This window comes from Delphinapterus leucas, chromosome 3 (assembly GCF_059928025.1).
Source record: "Delphinapterus leucas isolate spDelLeu-1000000601 "Yukka" chromosome 3, BTC_Dleu_Yukka2, whole genome shotgun sequence".
NCBI lineage: Eukaryota > Metazoa > Chordata > Mammalia > Artiodactyla > Monodontidae > Delphinapterus > Delphinapterus leucas.
The window spans coordinates 123604035-123621551 of NC_143131.1; the positions used below are offsets into that span (position 1 = coordinate 123604035).

Below are 17517 nucleotides of genomic sequence, written 5' to 3' on the forward strand. Positions count from 1 at the left end.
TATTTGATTATGACAAGATAATAGGTTATATATAACAATGGCCAAGTGATTTTTTTTTAATCAGAGATAAATACTAGGTTGCAAAATTAAAACCCTAGGCATAAGATAAGATACACCTAGAATTAACAGGTGTAATTTAACTATAGAAAATTATAGTTAATTTTTATAGTTAAGCTTTCATAGAAAAGCTTAATATAGAAAGGCAGTTTGGGTTAGAATCACCTTGAGAGAAACAAACAAGTATAATCAAGAATTAGTCAGTCAATAAACCAAAGTTCTGCAATCTAGGCAATTCTGATAAGGTAATCTTTTCTTCAGGGTCTGCTAAGAATTTTATGACCCAAGGAAAGGAATAAAATTAATAATGCTGAAACTCTGAGGGTATCTAAAAACACATATAGAAAAATAAGAAGAGAAATAAGAAAGACATTAAACCTATGATATTGATGTTTTAGAGGAAATTTAAGTGAAACTATAACAATAAGTTCTGTGGCCTTTGTTTTATATGTTTGTGAATTATGGTTTCAAAGTGTTTAAAAGGATCAGCTGTTCTAAATATATAATTACAGGTAGTTTAAACTGTTTAAAATGATATGCTTAATAAATCTGTAATCAATATTTAAAGGCCCCAATTTTTAGTTTGGGGTATTAGATTCATGAGTTTAATAAATTGAACATTAAACAAAGAATAAATGATTCTGTGTATTCCTCTCCATGGGAAAACCTTTTGGATTTAAATGATCTGTCAAAAACAAAACAAAACAAAAGAAATGATCTGTCAATAAAGACCTAGAGAGAAGGTGGTCTTACATTGTGTTAATTATCTATCCCTATGTAACTAATGGTCCCCAAACTTACTGGCTTAAAACAACATTTATTATCTCGAAGTTCAGCATCCCACAGGCCAGAGATCCGGGCAGGGCTTAACCGGGTGCCTGTGGCCCCAGGTCCCTCACAAGGCTGCAATTAAGAGGTCAACTCTGGTTGAGTCTCAAGCTCACCTAGGGAAGAAGCCTCTTCCAAGCTCACACATGTGGTTGTCGGCAGGATTTAGCTCCTAGTGGTTGCTGGACTGAGGACCTCCATTCCTCCTTGGCTGTTGGCCAGGAGCCACCCTCTGTTCGTGGCCACGTGACCTCTCTATAACACAGCTCACAGCATGGTAGCTGGCTTCATCAGGTGAGAAAGCAAGAAAAGCCAGAGAAAGAGTCATAGTCTTTTATAATCTATTCTCAGAGACGGCATCCCATCATTTTTGCCATAGCCTACTGTTTGAAGCAAATCACTCAGTCCAGTTCACACTCAAGGGGGTGATTGTACAGGATGATTACCAGAAGGTGGGGATCACTGGGAGCCATTTTAGAAGCTGTCTACATGTGAAATTTCCCAAGGCACTGGCCCATACGGCAATGCACTGAGGGCCATGTGTGTGCAACCAAATGTCATGTCTCTGCAAACACCAAATCACCAGTCATTTACTGAGCACCTTCTATGCACCAGGCTTTGTAGGAGATGCTGGGGATACAGTGATAGATGAGGCACACTTCCTGCCCTTAAGGAGCTCATAGCTCAATGAAAGAGACCCACAATTCAAGGAGAGTTAGCCACTCTCTCTTCTCTTCCTCTCCTATGGCAAACATAATTTTATTTTGCAAATATTTATTCAAATCTCTGGTTCCCTGTGAGACTATAATGTCCCAGAGAGAAGCTACTATGTCTGTTTCATCTTCTGGCTCCTCGTGTCTTGCACATGGCCTGACTCATAGGAGGCCTTCAACAGCATAACACTTTGAACCTAAAAAGCAGCCATGGTCAATAATCTACTAGCCATTCACACCTAAATGTGAATTAACGGCCTCAGTCTTCTGAGAATTAATCATTAATAGGGAAAGAAGGACTTGGGAGCTGGACAAAAGTGATGCTAAGGGAAATGTACAAAGAGGAATCTCGTCATGTTAAAGGAGATACAGGTTGACTCTAATTTTGTCAAGGCCTGATTTAACTTTCCCCTCCTACTTCCTTCCCCCACTCTCCCACCCCCAAGCAATGAGGAAGTTCTACTGTATTATGGTTCCAAGTCTTCTCTTCTCTGGGCTGTACACGTTCTTTAACACAGGTAGTAATTATATGCCACAATCTGACACTGACATAACTCCATTTCTCTCTCACATAATTGCAGGAATGCAAACTCTCTATAATTACTGTGGTTAATTAGAAAATGAGGAGACGCAACTAATGAGGACAGGTGATAAAAACAACTGTGAACATTTCTTTCAAATTTCCCTTTAGCATAAAATTCACTCAGCTTAAGCTCTAGTGAACCACAGAAGTTTTTTATAAATGTCACCGGCACAGGTCTAAATGAATATTTTACCACAGCGGTTCGTGTTTTCAGAAGACTTAGAATAAGAACAACATCTTCTCTATAAATGTAAACTTAATTCATGTCTTTGGAAAGGTAAATTATGTGGATTTCAAAAAATATTTTAAATATGCAACATTCTCTTCAAGAGGAATCTTATCTGGAAAAAAAAAAAAGGAAGCCAAAGTAAAAACAGAAAAATCATAGAGTTATTCTAGGGGCAAAGGTTTCAGGAGTATGGACTCTTGCCCTCCTCACTCCACAGAATCCCCTGGACAGGAAGGGAAGGGAATATAAGTCATTTCAAACCACAAGCGTCTTCCAAGAAGGGTGGGGTGTGTGAAAGAAAACCCCTGGCCCTGCAGATCTTGGCCTGTGGAGAAGCAGATAGGCGTTGAGGCTAAGCCGTGTTTGGGAATAGGGGCCGTGAAGATGAGTCACTCTACCCAACAGATTAATAAAAACAGAGGGTGAACTAGAAAAGAAAGGAAGGAGCAGCAGGATGGTGGCAAGTGGCCAGTACAGTCAGCAAAGGTAGTCTTGCTGAGTTAGGTTGCCTCATTACAATCATATAAGGTCAGCCCCCGTTTTCATACAGCTTGTTCCTTTCACAAAGGCACAGTGAGGCAAGACGTTTGTGAGGACCACAGCAAGGGCCTGCAGGTGTATAGTCTGGGTGGACGTGGCACCCAATGGAAAGGAACATCCTGTGTGGGACTGAAATCGAGCAGGACCCTGTGGGGCTCCTGGGCACGGAAGCCTTTCCGTGTCCCCCATTTCTTGTTTGTAGGGAATAGTTTCCAGCCTCCATGCCCTTCCCTGAGATCCAAAGGGCGGATTCCAACAGTTGCTAATCAGGGAAGGGAGGGGATGCAGAGACACGGGCTGAGCCACCAAGAAACAATAGTGCAGCCTTGGAACAGGGTCCTGGTTCCACCTCAAGGGATACACGACATAACAATATCTTTAAGCTCTTCTGCAGATCTAAAACCTCCACCAACTGGAAGATGTCCCAGAGAGAAGGTCACAGTTTGATAACCTCGAGAAACTCATCAGGACTACCTGAGGCCACATTAAAGGAACCAGAGAAGTTCATCAGGAGGCCAGATTAAAGGAGTGCAGGCCCTGCACACACTCTGATCCCTATCAGCAACTCTGCCCTTGAAGCTTTGCTATAAAACTCCGTATCAGGGACTTCCCTGGTGGCACAGTGGTTAAGAATTCACCTGCCAATGCACGGTACATGGGTTCGAGCCCTGGTCCGGGAATATCCCACATGCCGCGGAGCAACGAAGCCCGTGCGCCGCAACTACTGAGCCTGCGAGCCACAACTACTGAGCCCACGTGCCTAGAGCCTGTGCTTCGCAACAAGAGAAGCCACCGCAATGGAAGCCCGCGCACTGCAATGAAGAGTGGCCCCTGCTCACCACAACTAGAGAAAGCCCATGCACAGCAACGAAGACCCAACGCAGCCAACAATAAATAAATAAATATAAATTTATATAAAATAACTCCTTACCAAATCTCCCCAGGTTGGGACACAGAGTTTTGAGAGGGGACACACAAACCCACTGTGGCCCCCCCTTTGCCTAGCAAAGCAGTAAAGCTGCTCTTTTCTATGTCACCCAGAACCCTTGTTTCGAAGAGCTCGTTCGGCACTGGTGCAGAAAGGCTGAGTTTTTGGCATCAGGACTAAGAGGTGATCCCTAAACTGAATTAATTCAATTGTTAGGACGATTCAAGGTGCTAGTAAATGTGGAGTGCTAAGAACAGTGTCTTGTGATGAATTGGGAGATTGGGACTGACATATGTACACTAATATGTATGAAATGGATAACTAATAAGAACCTGCTGTATAAAAAAATAAAGTTCTAAAATTCAAAAAAAAGTATTATAATAAGGAAAATTAAATTTTTAAAAGAAAAAAAAAGAACAGTGTCTTGCACACACTACAGCTGATATGTACTTGTTAAAATAAACAAGTAAATTAACTCTGCAATACAGCTGACCTGGGCCAGCACAGGAACCAAAAGTCACTGGAGGAAGTAGCAGAGGAGGTAACTGCATCCTCCCCGAGCTGTAAGGCCAGATTCACTCATTATGCTGACCAGAGGCCCAAGATTATAATCTCATTAATGCGAAATACTAAGTGTATTTTCATCTTTGAATCCCCTACTTATTAATTCTTTATTAAATAGAAGCATGATTTAAAAGAGTACACATAACAAACAAACAAAAGAAGAGTACACACAAAAGTCTATGAAACCAAACAGAAAAAAATAGCTACTAAGACTATACAAATACACTGTGATATTATATTATATATACTGTCTTTTATGTATAATATTTTTTAAATCTCAAAATAAGAAAGAGATTAATGCATAGACTTTAGCTTCCTGGAATCTGATCTTGCTGGAATATAAATGAATGGATAGATAGTGTGCCTTTTGCAAACATGTATTCATTGAAAATTTTCTGAGTTTTCAAAGGATATAGCATTATTTTTATTTTGACCACAGCATCACTGTGATACTTTCTAACCCTCTTATTTGTCTCTAGCTCTGAAGGAATTCTCATAGTCTTAGGCGTCCTGGTTGGCTAACCTTGCCCTAAACCTATCCCTGACACTGCCCAACCCACTGGTAATGCTCGTAGTATACAAATCAGAAAGCGGATTTTTGTGCAAACTTATCTCCACTAGTAAGCAAAGGACTCAGGAAAGTTTTGTATACAGTTAAGTAGGTCACAAGCAATATTTCTGCATACAAAGGACAGTAAGTAGACCCTATATCTCTACCTTCAAAATATATCCACAAACTGACCATCTTTACCCCTTCTGCTGGAGCCACCCTGGCCTAGGCCACCATTAGCCGTCACCAGGCTTACTGCAGTGGTCTCCTAACTGGCCTCCCACTTTCACTTTTGCCCCGTAGCATCTTCCCTCAACACAGCAGCCGGAGTAGCTTGTTAAAACGTAAATTAGATGATGATCCTCTACTGCTCCAAACATTTGTATCAGTCGGCATCCAATCAGGAAACCAGGAACCACTCTAGATATCTCAAAGAGAGAGGCTACGGATTATAAGGAATTGATGACAAAGAGGAGTAACTGCAGGAAGCCACTGCCACCCTCAGGCTGGAGGAACAGAGGGAATATGGTGTGACATGGAACCTGCAATCAGAGCCACTGAAGGGACCATGGCTGGAAGGAGCTGCCTGAGCCAGAGTCCCCAGCTGCCGTTGCTGCTAGGGCAGCTGCCACATGGGAAAGGCTGCCAGGACCCTCAGCTGGAAAAACAAGAAAGGCTCTTCCTTCCTCCCTTCTTCCAGTCCTGCCAGCACCTCCCAGGGCGGAACTTAAGAGGACGCCAGCGGGCAAGGGACTCTGGGAAGTGTAGTTTGCAGGTCCCCTGCCCCAGCAGTTAAGAGGAGGGAGCTAAAGGAGAGGGTGAGGGGTTTCAGAAAACAGCTCCCATCCAGGGCAGCACCTCTCTCACGGTAAGACCCAAGTTCTTACCACGGTTTCACAAGAAGGCACCGCCTGGTCCCGACACACGCACAGGCAGGTCCTGACCTCCTCTTGTCATCTTGTTCACTGTGCTCCAGCCACGCTGGCTTCGCTGCTCTTCAAACACACCACGCTCTCCTTCCTGTGCTGTTTCCTCTGCCTGGAATAGTCCTACCCCAGATAACTTCGCAACTCCTTCATCCCCTTTAAGCCTTTATTTAAAGGGCACCTTCTCAAGGCCACTTCCCTGAAAACTAATTTAAAAATGCAACCCCTCCCGATCCTCACCAATGTTTTCTTTTTCTTTTTTTTAAATTATTTTTATTTATTTATTTATTGCGGTACGCGGGCCTCTCACTGTTGTGGCCTCTCCCGTTGCGGAGCACAGGCTCCGGACGCGCAGGCTCAGCGGCCATGGCTCACGGGCCCAGCCGCTCCGCGGCATGTGGGATCTTCCTGGACCGGGGCACAAACCCGTGTCCCCTGCGTCGGCAGGCGGACTCTCAACCCCTGCGCCACCAGGGAAGCCCCAATGTTTTATTTTTCATCAAACATTTATCCTTCTGTAACACACTATACATTATATACATATGTATATAGTTTAATCAGAAAAGTATCTTTTTATTCTGTATTACATATTTTTAGTTGTCTCTAAATACATATATTTTGGTTGTCAATATCACCGCACCAAAATGTAAGCTCCATAGGGACCAGGACTGTGTCCATTTTGTCTAGTGATGCATCCCCAGTATTCAATAAATACTTAACTGAATAAATAAATGTAATCATTAGTAGATGTATTTATTATGAAATGAAAAGTATTAAATGCTCTTAAGAGCTTGGGGTAAGGAAAAGAAACCAACAGAGTTCACACCTCTTCCTCTGGGAAGCCACTCTAACCCCACTCAGGCTACATTAGGGGTCCCTTCTATGTGCTCCAAATGCTCCCTGGAATTCCCCTTTCCCAGAACTTGTCACACTATATTGTAATTATCTGTTTATATATCTGTCTCCTCCATTGAAACTCTAAGTCCCATAAGATACCAAAGAGTGGTGCACCTCTGGGAAACACTGCACATCAAGCACCTGGTAATACCATCCTGCATGTCCAACAAACAGTATCTGTGGTCAAATGTTCCTGTCAAAAAGCAGAAGAATACACTTAAAGGTCTTAGGATCTCTTGACATCATTCCTTCCTCTGATATTCTGGAAAGACAGAAGAGCCAATAGCTGTAAGAAAACATAAACAGAGTCAGGAAATAGTTAAGTACAGAAGCAAAGAAAGTTGGTGAGCGATAGTGCCATTGTTTTGGCTGAAAGAGAACAGGCAAAATTATCTTGGTCTTGAAAAATAGTTTAATATTTTTATTAGAAGTATGTATATTGTCTGAAGATCACTCCACTGTTGAATTATATTAACAGCTGAATATTAGAGAATAACAAACAAATCTTGAAAAAAATTAAGTTATGAAAATCAAAATAATTACCATAGAAAAGCAATGCGTATAAATAGATAACAGATTTTACAGCGTTATTCTCAAGGGGGAAGGGGAATGGCTGTTAGAGCTGCAAAAGTTCATTTAACAAACGTATTTTTCTAATTTTACAACCAACTTGAAGAGGAAAAATTATCCTTAGTACGCATGTTCATAGACAGTAGAAACATCATTGCTAAACATCAGCCTTGGTTAGTTTGTTTTTAGAAGTTTCCAGTAGATAACTATAAAATACCCACAGCCTTCTATGAAGAGATCATGGCTACATCTTAGCCTTAAAATAAATGCATTCTTTTGGTAGTAATTTGGGGGCTGGAAGAAGTCGTTATCACACACACCCATATACTTAAGCACCAAATTTATCATAAATAGCTTTGACTTGGCTTATAACCTCGGTAGTGTAGAGGCGCACAGAAATGTCTCATCTCATCTTGTCCTAAGAAGTAGCATTGCTCATTGCCTGCATGCATATTACCCAAGCACATCACACAGGAGAGACTCAGGACTTTGAAAAAAAAGGGGCTCCTCAGCTTGCCTCTCTTCAGCAAGAAGCAAACACATCTTGTTTTGTTTTCAGCGGCCTGCTAGTGCATTCAACATTGGGCCTCCCTTTCCTCCTCTGCTTGATTAAAAATGCAATTTGACCAATAACTGTGTGAAATGCATTATAAGCAACAAGAATGCAGTTCATCAGAAACCTGCCTTTTTTTATTCCTTTCTCTCTGCAGAATTTTTCAAATAACTCCCAACCGGGAAATGACTTCAGCCTGCTGCCTGAATTGTACATTTATTTGTTCACTTGTGCAAGGAGAAACCTGAGCTAAGTCAAGTGAGATACATGCACACAGTCCTGGAAGGATCACTTGAGAACCAGTTTCAAAGCAGATTCTAATTCAAAAATGCCTCTGCCACTTAGACCCACATGGAGCCTCACGAAATATCATCGAGTAACTCAGTTGTGCCAGTGGAGGAAGTGATGGCAGCCACGGTGGCTTCCTTGCTGGGAGAGGGAGGAGAAGGTGGAGGAAGGGCAGTTGATTACAAACAGCTTTAGGGAGGATGCGATAAAAGCGGACATACAAAGCCACGGGCTATTGATTGCAAATCTGGCAAGGCTGCAGGCCATTCTCATTGCAGGCAGGGCACCGCAGGGCCCGATAGGACTCCTTAAATCTGTTGGCCAGCATCGAGAACTTGCTGCCGTGGCACAGAGAGCAGGTGGCACTGCCCGATCCTCGGCAGTGAAAACAGTTGTCCTCGGGAAGTTCCCCTTCCTGCAAGAGACAGGTCAGGGTTAAGTTACAGCAGCAGTTCAAATCCATTGCTCACACACAGGTCAAAATAGCACTGGGAGCCTGCAGAGGCTGGGGCAGAGTTAGAGGAAAATGCGTCCCACACGTGCCAACGAGGGACCTGGCCAGAGGCACAGAATAAGCTCAGCACTTTATCGGAGATTTCCCTGATGGACCTCTCTAAGACAGCAACTCCTGCCACCAGGCCGTGCACTCCACAACTTGACCTTTTTCATCTCTCTTGTCACCATCTGACACATTATTTCTGTGCCCATAAGGGCAGGACTTAATATTCCTCATTGCCAAACTAATAGTCATCACTTGTGAAACACCTGGGAGGTGTCAGGCACTGTACCCGAGCCCTCGGCAGTGAGAGGGCAGAGTCCTAACCACTGGACTGCCAGGGAATTCCCTGGGCTCTGTTCTAAGAGCTCTCTCTGTGCCAGTGGTCACACAGCTTGAAGACAAGGAGGCAGGCTTGGGTCCCAGGGGGTCGGGCGCCAGAGATCATGCTCCTACTGACTCCATATGCAGTCCTCATCGGAGTCGCCCAGCAGTAGGTGCCCAGGATTGTTCTGTGTGACTGAGGGGATGGATGAATGGATGTTGCAATCCTTTGGAGCGTAGCTCTGAGTTCCTACAGAACTTTTATCTTTATGCTCTTGGAGAGCCATGAAAAGGCCCTGTGATTAAGAGCTCGGCTCTGGAGTCAGCAGCCTGGAGCTGAGGCCTGCCTCTGACAACAACTGTGCACCTGGGGCGGTTCCCTTAACCTCCCTAAATCTCAGTTTCTTTACCTGTGATCTGGGAGGGATATTGCTTACCTCTCTGAGTAGCTGGAATATTAAATGAGAGAGTATATGTAAATGCCCTAATATATTATCTGGCATATTATAGGTTCTCCGTTAAAGTTAGTTTACTTCTAAGCCTTGTCCCCTCCTGCCAGGGACACCAGACTATGCCTCTTGGCTATCGCTGTGCTCTTCCCCTAAGACATCTCAAGGAAACGCAATTTTGCGCTGCCATGCAATGACTGTGCACAGACCACGAACCTTCTGTGAAATAAGGGGTAATACCAGGTCGATACCAGGTAGATTCAGCACCAGTTCCTGTCCATTTCACCTTTTGAACATCTCTCAAATCTCTTCAGTTTCCCCTCCACAACCACAATCCCGATCCAGACACCTATCGATTCTGGCATCAACTCAGCATAGTTCCTGCCTCCGGGCTTGTGGGATGTTCTCACCATGGATACCAATCTCATGAACCTACAGTTGTGATTGCCACATAGAAAGCACCCAAGAAACCTTGTAATGAACACCTGCCCACCAGATAAACTTCAGGTTAAAACCCAATCCCTGGGACTTCCCTGGTGGCTCAGTGGTTAAGAATCTGCCTGCCACTGCAGGGGACACGGGTTCGAGCCCTGGTCCGGGAAGATCCCACATGCCACAGAGCAACTAAGCCCGTGCGCCATAACTACTGAGCCCGCACGCCTAGAGTCCGTGCTCCGCAACAAGAGAAGCCACCGCAATGAAAAGCCCACGCACCGCAACGATGAATAGCCACTGCTCACTGCAACTAGAGAAAGCCCGCGTGCAGCAATGAAGACCCAACACAGCCAAAGATAGATAGATAAATAAATAAATAAATAAATAAATAAATAAATTTATTGAAAAAAAAAATCTCCTTAGCTGATGTACATCGTCAGTTACTTCTCACATCAGGCTCTCATCCTTAGGTCTCTCTCTAGCTGGTGTCGAGGAAACTTTCCCCACTCTCAACCCAACCAGCTCCTACCTGTTCTCAGATGTCAGCTTAGCAGCACTTCCTCCAGGAAGCCTTGCCCACTCGTACCTCTGGACCAGGAGTCCCACCCCACCTCTACTGCCCCTAGCCTGGCAGGTCTCACACTCCCCTGACAGTTCCTGCTGACTAGACAGGAAGTGTTCTGGGCTCGTGCCTCTCCCCATCACTTCCTGACATCTAGTGTAGTACCTGGCACAATATTTGCTGTTCACATACTTGCTGAATGAATAAACAAACAAAACAATGACGTCTGGAGATCCCTTAGTGTTCTTAAATTCTAGGAACTAACAAGACAGCTGGAGTTCACTGGGTGCCTCAACCAGCTAACACAGCTTTCTTTTGTAACCTAAGAATAAAAATCATCTCTGAAAAGGGAGGCCTATGTTCTAAAAATAGCCCCATCGCACTGCAAAGTGCCTAAGTAGGTATTAAATTGTATTTATTCTAGATGTAGGGAATGGAGGTCATTTTCCAGCTGACAAAATCCCAAATGAAGTCCATGTCCCCTTTTGTTAATATTTTACTGATTGTTGCCATATTCTGATATGTTAACAATGGGGAAATTGGTTTTCTTCCCTTAAAGTATGCAGAATAAATATATTTGCCAAAATATTCTTAAAGCAAATTGCCATGGTCCATTTTTCTGCCAAATCCATCATGTTTTTGCTTTGCACTTGATCCCACTGAGATTTTAATGATATGAGTCAATGTTGTCAAAGAAAATACAGTAAAATCCTACCATAATGCTACACATGTGATCCAAAAATTCATTTGCATAGAATGCCAGGCAAGATATTGAAAGATTAGTGAAATGACCTGGTGAGCCTGCCATAAAGAACAAGAACAAATCATCAATCAAATCTCATCTCATGTCACATGGTTATATGACACACTGTTAGAGGTTTCACTGGAGTTTCCATTCTTTTTTTTTTTGCGGTACGCAGGCCTCTCACTGTTGTGGCCTCTCCCGTCACGGAGCACAGGCTCCAGACACGCAGGCTCAGCGGCCATGGCTCACGGGCCCAGCCGCTCCGCGGCATATGGGATCTTCCCAGACTGGGGCACGAACCCATGTCCCCTGCATCGGCAGGCGGACTCTCAACCACCGCGCCACCAGGGAAGCCCTGGAGTTTCCATTCTTATCCTAAGTTACCACCCTTCCTCCAACTGTTTGCTCTCAATATGCTCTTTTTAATCATTCAGTTAACTCAACAGGTATTTATTGAGCCTCTACTCTATATAAGGCATGCATGATATCAGCGTCTGCATACCAGTCTCAATATTTTTAAAAATTCTTCCCAGAAAACATTTAGTAAGAAGATATAGAACATCGCCGCACAGCGTAACTTAGGTTCGAGAACCCAACAACCTACCCAAACCACCTCTCATTAGCTCCATGACCAAGAAAAGGGGTCTCAGCTTTCATCAGAGACTCAAAGGCTTGCGTGGCCCTGAAGATGGTAACCAGCACCAATCTGGAGGCCGATCAGCAGAGTGATTAAGATCATGAGATTGGTAGTCAGATGGACCCGGGTTTGACTACTGACTCTGGTGACCTCTGGCGAGTTACTTAACTTCTCTGAGCCTTAGTTTCCCCAGCTGCAGAATGGGACTACAGATAATACCCACCTCACAGAGTCCTTGTGAGAATGAAATGGACTACTGCATGGAAAGCACTGGGCATGGGGCCTGGCTAACATGAACCCTCAAAAAATGGCAGTTGTTATTATTATCATTATTCTGTTTCAAAGGTAAGATCACCTAAAGCATAAAGAAGCCCAGATGACTTATGGTCTCAAATCCACTGAATACAGGGTCAGATTTTTCCCCTTCTACTTTTCATTGTGGCTCAATTCAATTATTCCTCTCCTTTTCTTTTATAGTTAATACAGACGTTCAAGCATGGCCTGGCTTTTAGCCCTCCCTGCTCTTTCATCAAGGTCCTACTGTTTCCCTGTTCCATATAACACAACAAAGAGTCTCTTGGTCAGAATGGGCTCCTTGATGTTCTTTGACCCTCTGTTTTAGAATAAAAGTTGTCTGGGCATTTACTGCATGAGGGACGGGGCAAACAAATGCAATTTCAAACAGAGCTTAGGGACTTGCCTGGTGGCGCAGTGGTTACGAATCCGCCTGCCAATGCAGGGGACATGGGTTCGAGCCCTGGTCTGGGAAGATCCCACATGCCGTGGAGCACGTAAGCGCATGCACCACAACTACTGAGGCTGTGCTCTAGAGGCTGCAAGCCACAGCTACTGAAGCCCGAGTTCTCAACTACTAAGGCCCACGTGCCTAGAGCCCATGCTCCACAACAAGAGAAGCCACTGCAATGAGAAGCCCATGCACCACAATGAAGAGTGGCCCCCGCTCGCCACAACTAAAAAAAGAAAGCCCGCGTGCAACAATGAAGACTCAACGCAGGCAAAAATCAATCAATTAATTAATTAATTATAAATAAATAAAATAAAATAGAGCTTAAAGGACAGGCAAGTGGAGTATAACCTTTCACAGCAACTTTCTGCTGCACACCTCTGTCTTGGTTTATGGCATTATAGCTAAAAAACACAGTTCTCTCCAAATTGAATTTAAAGGTAATTGTCATAGCAGGCTTGTTGTTGTTTTTTCATTCAGGCCTGCAATGTGACCTGCATTTCTGGTCTTCTTCTGAAAATGCATGCTCCAAGTTACAATATGGTATGGAAAACAATAGAATTAATGAATTTTAAAGTGGGACGGCAATGCTTTGGATCACAGAGTTTAGTTGTCTGACTGCTGCTATGCTAGGCTCTGAATAGTGCTTTGTAGAAAGTGAGAGAAGGCAGAGGCAGAATATTTCTTATCAGTTGGCACTTTCATTCCAAATTCCAGTATTCTTTCCACAAACATTTACCTAATATTTACTGAGCAGCTATTATATTCCAGGCTCTATTTTTTTTGGCATTGGAACTACTATGTTACACCCAACGTAAACATGCCCCCTGACCTAATAGAGACCAAATCCTAGTGGGTAAGAGCAAACATCAACCAAAGAATCACACAAATAAATGTAAGATTACATGTGCAGGGGGAGGGGGAGGTGCCTTGAGGGGTCCATCCGTGTGGATTTTTATCCTCACGGGATTTTATCCTCATGGAAACCAGGGGAGGCCTCTCTGTGGAAGTGATGCCTCCACCGAGATCTGTGGGCAAGGAGGTAGGGAGTCTGGAGAATATTCTAGGCACAGGGAAGTTGCCTCTGGCAGGACAGAGCAAAGAACATCTGAGGGGTAGCCAGATGGGCAGTGTGTCTAGGGCAGAGAGAATGAGCAGAGATGTGTAAGAGATGAGGCTGAAGAAGCCAGGCCACACAGTGCTTTCTAGAACAAGTGAAGAGTTTTGGTTTTATCCCAAGTGATAAGAGCCTACTGAAAGTTGTTTTCTTTTGGCAGCGGGGCGGGGTGGGGGGGGGTGAGTAAGGGATGGCATGATCAGATTTGCATTTCAACTATATTTTATCAAGTGTGAGATCAGGTCGGAAAGAGACAGGAATGGTTCTGAGGAGAACTGGAGTCTGGTCATGGCTTTCTCATTCCCTTGACATCACTCAAGTGCGAGGAAGTCCCTGGCCCATTTTGTCACGCTAACCCATGGGAGGTTCAGCTTCAAGTCCCAAGAGATGGAATCTAAAGAGAGAAAATTCATTTCTGCTGCTTTCCAAGCTTTTACTCTCTTAGCTTAAATTCACCAAAATTGCTTTTCTCCCCCTCAACCCCATACTGTGAACTAACGAATGTCATCACCTTCCCGCGTGTCTGAGCATGCCTGAGCAAGGTGGGGTGTGCACACCTCTGAAACGTGTGGGGAGAAAAAACATTCGTACTATCTATATTTATTTTTTATCTAAAGAAAACAAAACAAGAATTAAGCTTTAATAATATCTTCATAAGAAACGGTTATATTGATTTTTAATAAACGAGGTGACACCAGCACCCTCACTAAGTTGGGCAGTCAGTTAACATAGGTGGTACCCAAGGGACCCTGTTGTATACATGATGTAAAGTGACCTCACTTTACATAAGGTGACAATGACGACCCTGCTCATTCGTTCACTTTCAGCATATTACAACATGTGGCTCACTAGTGTCTGGTCTAGTGGATTTACAGATGATATTGCTTAGTTTTAACTAAACTAATCTCCACAAACTCTAAAGACAAGTAGATTTATTAGATTTCTTCAAGGAAACTGTGGGCTGAGGATTACCAACAGTAATAGGAGCACAAGCAAACCCATAAGAAAAGGACAGAGCTGATTTTTTCCATCTCTAGAACAAGCTGTTCTAAGCCTCAATGCAAAGGGAAAACAATAAGTTCCTAATCAGATCTTAAATCATTCAAAATAATTCAAATTATGAGTATTTGAAATATGGGCTTATAACTATTATTGCTAACAATAAAACATGATAAACCACTAGAATATAATAAAATTCCTCAACATCTTTAACATTTAGACATAAGTATTCACATTCAAAAGTTCTTACTTAAATAGTGCACAGTGAAAACAATTTGGAGACCACGGCTATAGGGCCAGCTCTGCACAGGGCAGTGAACCGTTCTGACATACCTGTGGGTACTGGTTATGGGGGAAGGTGCCTCCCGTCTCTGCCAAAGGCCCATCGTTCTGGTCTCCATAGATTTCTTCTTTGCTCATCAGAGACTCTTCCTCAGCCTCCTCTTCCTTCTGGAGCATTTTCCTCATGAAATCTCTCTTGTCCATTGGAGTTCGAATGATTTTCAGGTTATTCGTGTAGATGATTATCTTTCCAAAATCTATAATAGGTGGGGACTAGAGAAATGAAGAATGAGCATGGTGATTCACCAGGAGTCACCAAATACAGGGCTGCAGAACCTCTTCAACATCCCAGGAAAGAGAGATATGGTCTGGCACTAGGGATCCCATCACAGCCCAAAGCTACAGTTCGTTCTCTGGTTTCTTTGCTCAGTCTGAAAACCCTGAACACCAGCTTCTTTCTTCCTGTTGATGGTAACCAGCCAAAGCTGAATTAATCATGTAACTAGAATGTAGGACTCTGCAGGACAGGGTCCAGAGCTTCTATTCCTACTACACACCATGCGATCTGGTGCAGGGCTGGGCACAGTGAGTGCTTAATGCCTACAAAGGAAAGCTTTTAAAAAGTAAATCTCTCAGCAACCATTACTAGTTATGCTTTTTTAAAAAAAAATTACCAGTTTACATAATTAATCAGGGTGCCTTTTAAGTTCTAACTTTTTTTTGTTTATTGTATAATGCATCATTTGAAAATACCAAGGAAATATCTTTTTGTTTTTAATGATGCATGAATGCAAGTAATTCTAGTTGGCAGTATTTGATTGTAAGAAATCAATAAAGTAACTGTATTTTTAAAAAAATAAATAAATCTCTCTCCAACATTTTTATGCATAAATAATAACAGTAGACACAATTTATTGAATTACTACTATTATTATTATTATAGTGGATAGCATTTATTTTGGGTCAGGCTTCATACTAAGCATTTTACAAACATTACCTCACTTCCCTCCCAAACATCCCTATGAGGTAGATGCTATGATTTCTACATTTTACAGAGAAGGAGACTGAGGTTCAGTGTGGTTAAGAGTCTTCCACGTTTACAGAGTTACTCAGGGTTTGTGGCCAGGATTCAAACCCAGGTCTGTCTCACCCTAAGGACCATATTCTTAACACCTATACTGTAGTATTCACAAACATTCCCCACAACCACCAGATAAGATATATGTGTGTGTGTGTGTGTGTGTGTGTATGTTCATTATTCATATAATAAGAAAATTTTTTATGTCAATAAATGTACTTCTATAGCATCATTATTAATAGCCTATGTTCCCTTGTAAGGATTTATCATGTGTTACTTCATCATTTGCTGAGAAACAACTTGGGCAATACTACAATGCAGTAGAGAAGCCTGGGGAGGAAATGTCTCGCAGAGCTAGGATAGCTTGGGGGGAAACAACACTAGATCCCAGTTCCACTGTCCACCAGTTGTGAGATGGGGAGAGCCATTTGGCCTCTCAGAACCTATTTGCTCACGCAAATGGGTTGACATCCAACTGATGGGCACCACCAGGGACAAATTACTTATTAAAATATATGAATATTTCCATACTGGGTGGTAATCAGGTGCTGTCCTGATACTCCTGAGAGCCTTCCTGTTTCCCCAGCCTCTCTCCTCAGGGAGCCTCTCACATCCCCAAACCCAGCAGTGTAGACATTAATGCTTAAGACCCCAGTCTCAGGACCCTGCCCCAGCACTCTGCTGGCTTCTGTGCTGACTGAGCAGTGTTCCTGTGCTTAAATATTTTGACTCTCATCCCTGAGGCTAATTATATCAAGGTCTAGGGGCGAGGGTGCAATGAAGAATATGTAAGAGTTTGCAAAAGCTGAAGATACTATGCAAGTGATGGGCATTGTTACTGCCACTAGTATTAAAAACTTCTTTAGTAGTGCACGTACAATCATGCTACACAACTACATTCCCCAGCGTGAAATATCTGGCCCTGCTTTTACAGAACTGTATAAACCAAATTTATTTAGATGCCACAGTTAAGCAGTCTCCTATTTAAAGCCATCAGGCATTCAGTCACAGCCTGGCTTGAGCAGGACTTCAATCTTCGGGTCCCCTTCCTTGAAACACCCATGGAGTTTTCAATAATTATTTACGGAGCCACAGGCTTCCTGCCTGGCCCTGTATTCTCTCCCTCTCTTCAGGAGATCATGTGGCAGCTTCCATTTCCTACTGTTTGATGCATGCTGGGTTCCTGTTTCACACTCTGGACTATCAGTTTCTGAGCATCAGAAGATAAAGATGGTGGCACTTTTGGAAGGTTCCATATCTCTTTCCAGTAATAGCCAAAGAGGTTCAGTTACTAGGAAGCTTTTTTCACACATAGGGCTGGTTTTTTCAAGGCAAAATTCTCAATATACAAAAAAAAAAAAAAAATTGCAGTCATCTGGTCCAACATCCTGCCTCTCTAAGCTGGTCAGCATCTGAGATACC

The 17517-nt window shown here is 43.1% G+C and overlaps 1 protein-coding gene across 2 annotated transcripts in view; it reads right to left on the reverse strand.

Annotated features, from left to right (window-relative positions):
• Nucleotides 1–3896: 3896 nt before the first annotated feature.
• GRXCR2 (glutaredoxin and cysteine rich domain containing 2) overlaps nucleotides 3897–17517 on the reverse strand; it is a 143662-nt gene continuing 130041 nt past the window's right edge. For both annotated transcript variants that reach the window (XM_022590007.3, XM_022590006.2), the window contains 2 exons: nucleotides 15069–15290; nucleotides 3897–8641 (listed from right to left, as the gene is read on the reverse strand). In XM_022590007.3, coding sequence (XP_022445715.1) covers nucleotides 8459–8641; nucleotides 15069–15290 — 405 coding nt within the window. In that variant the 3' untranslated portion in view covers nucleotides 3897–8458. The remainder of the gene's footprint in view (nucleotides 8642–15068; nucleotides 15291–17517) is intronic.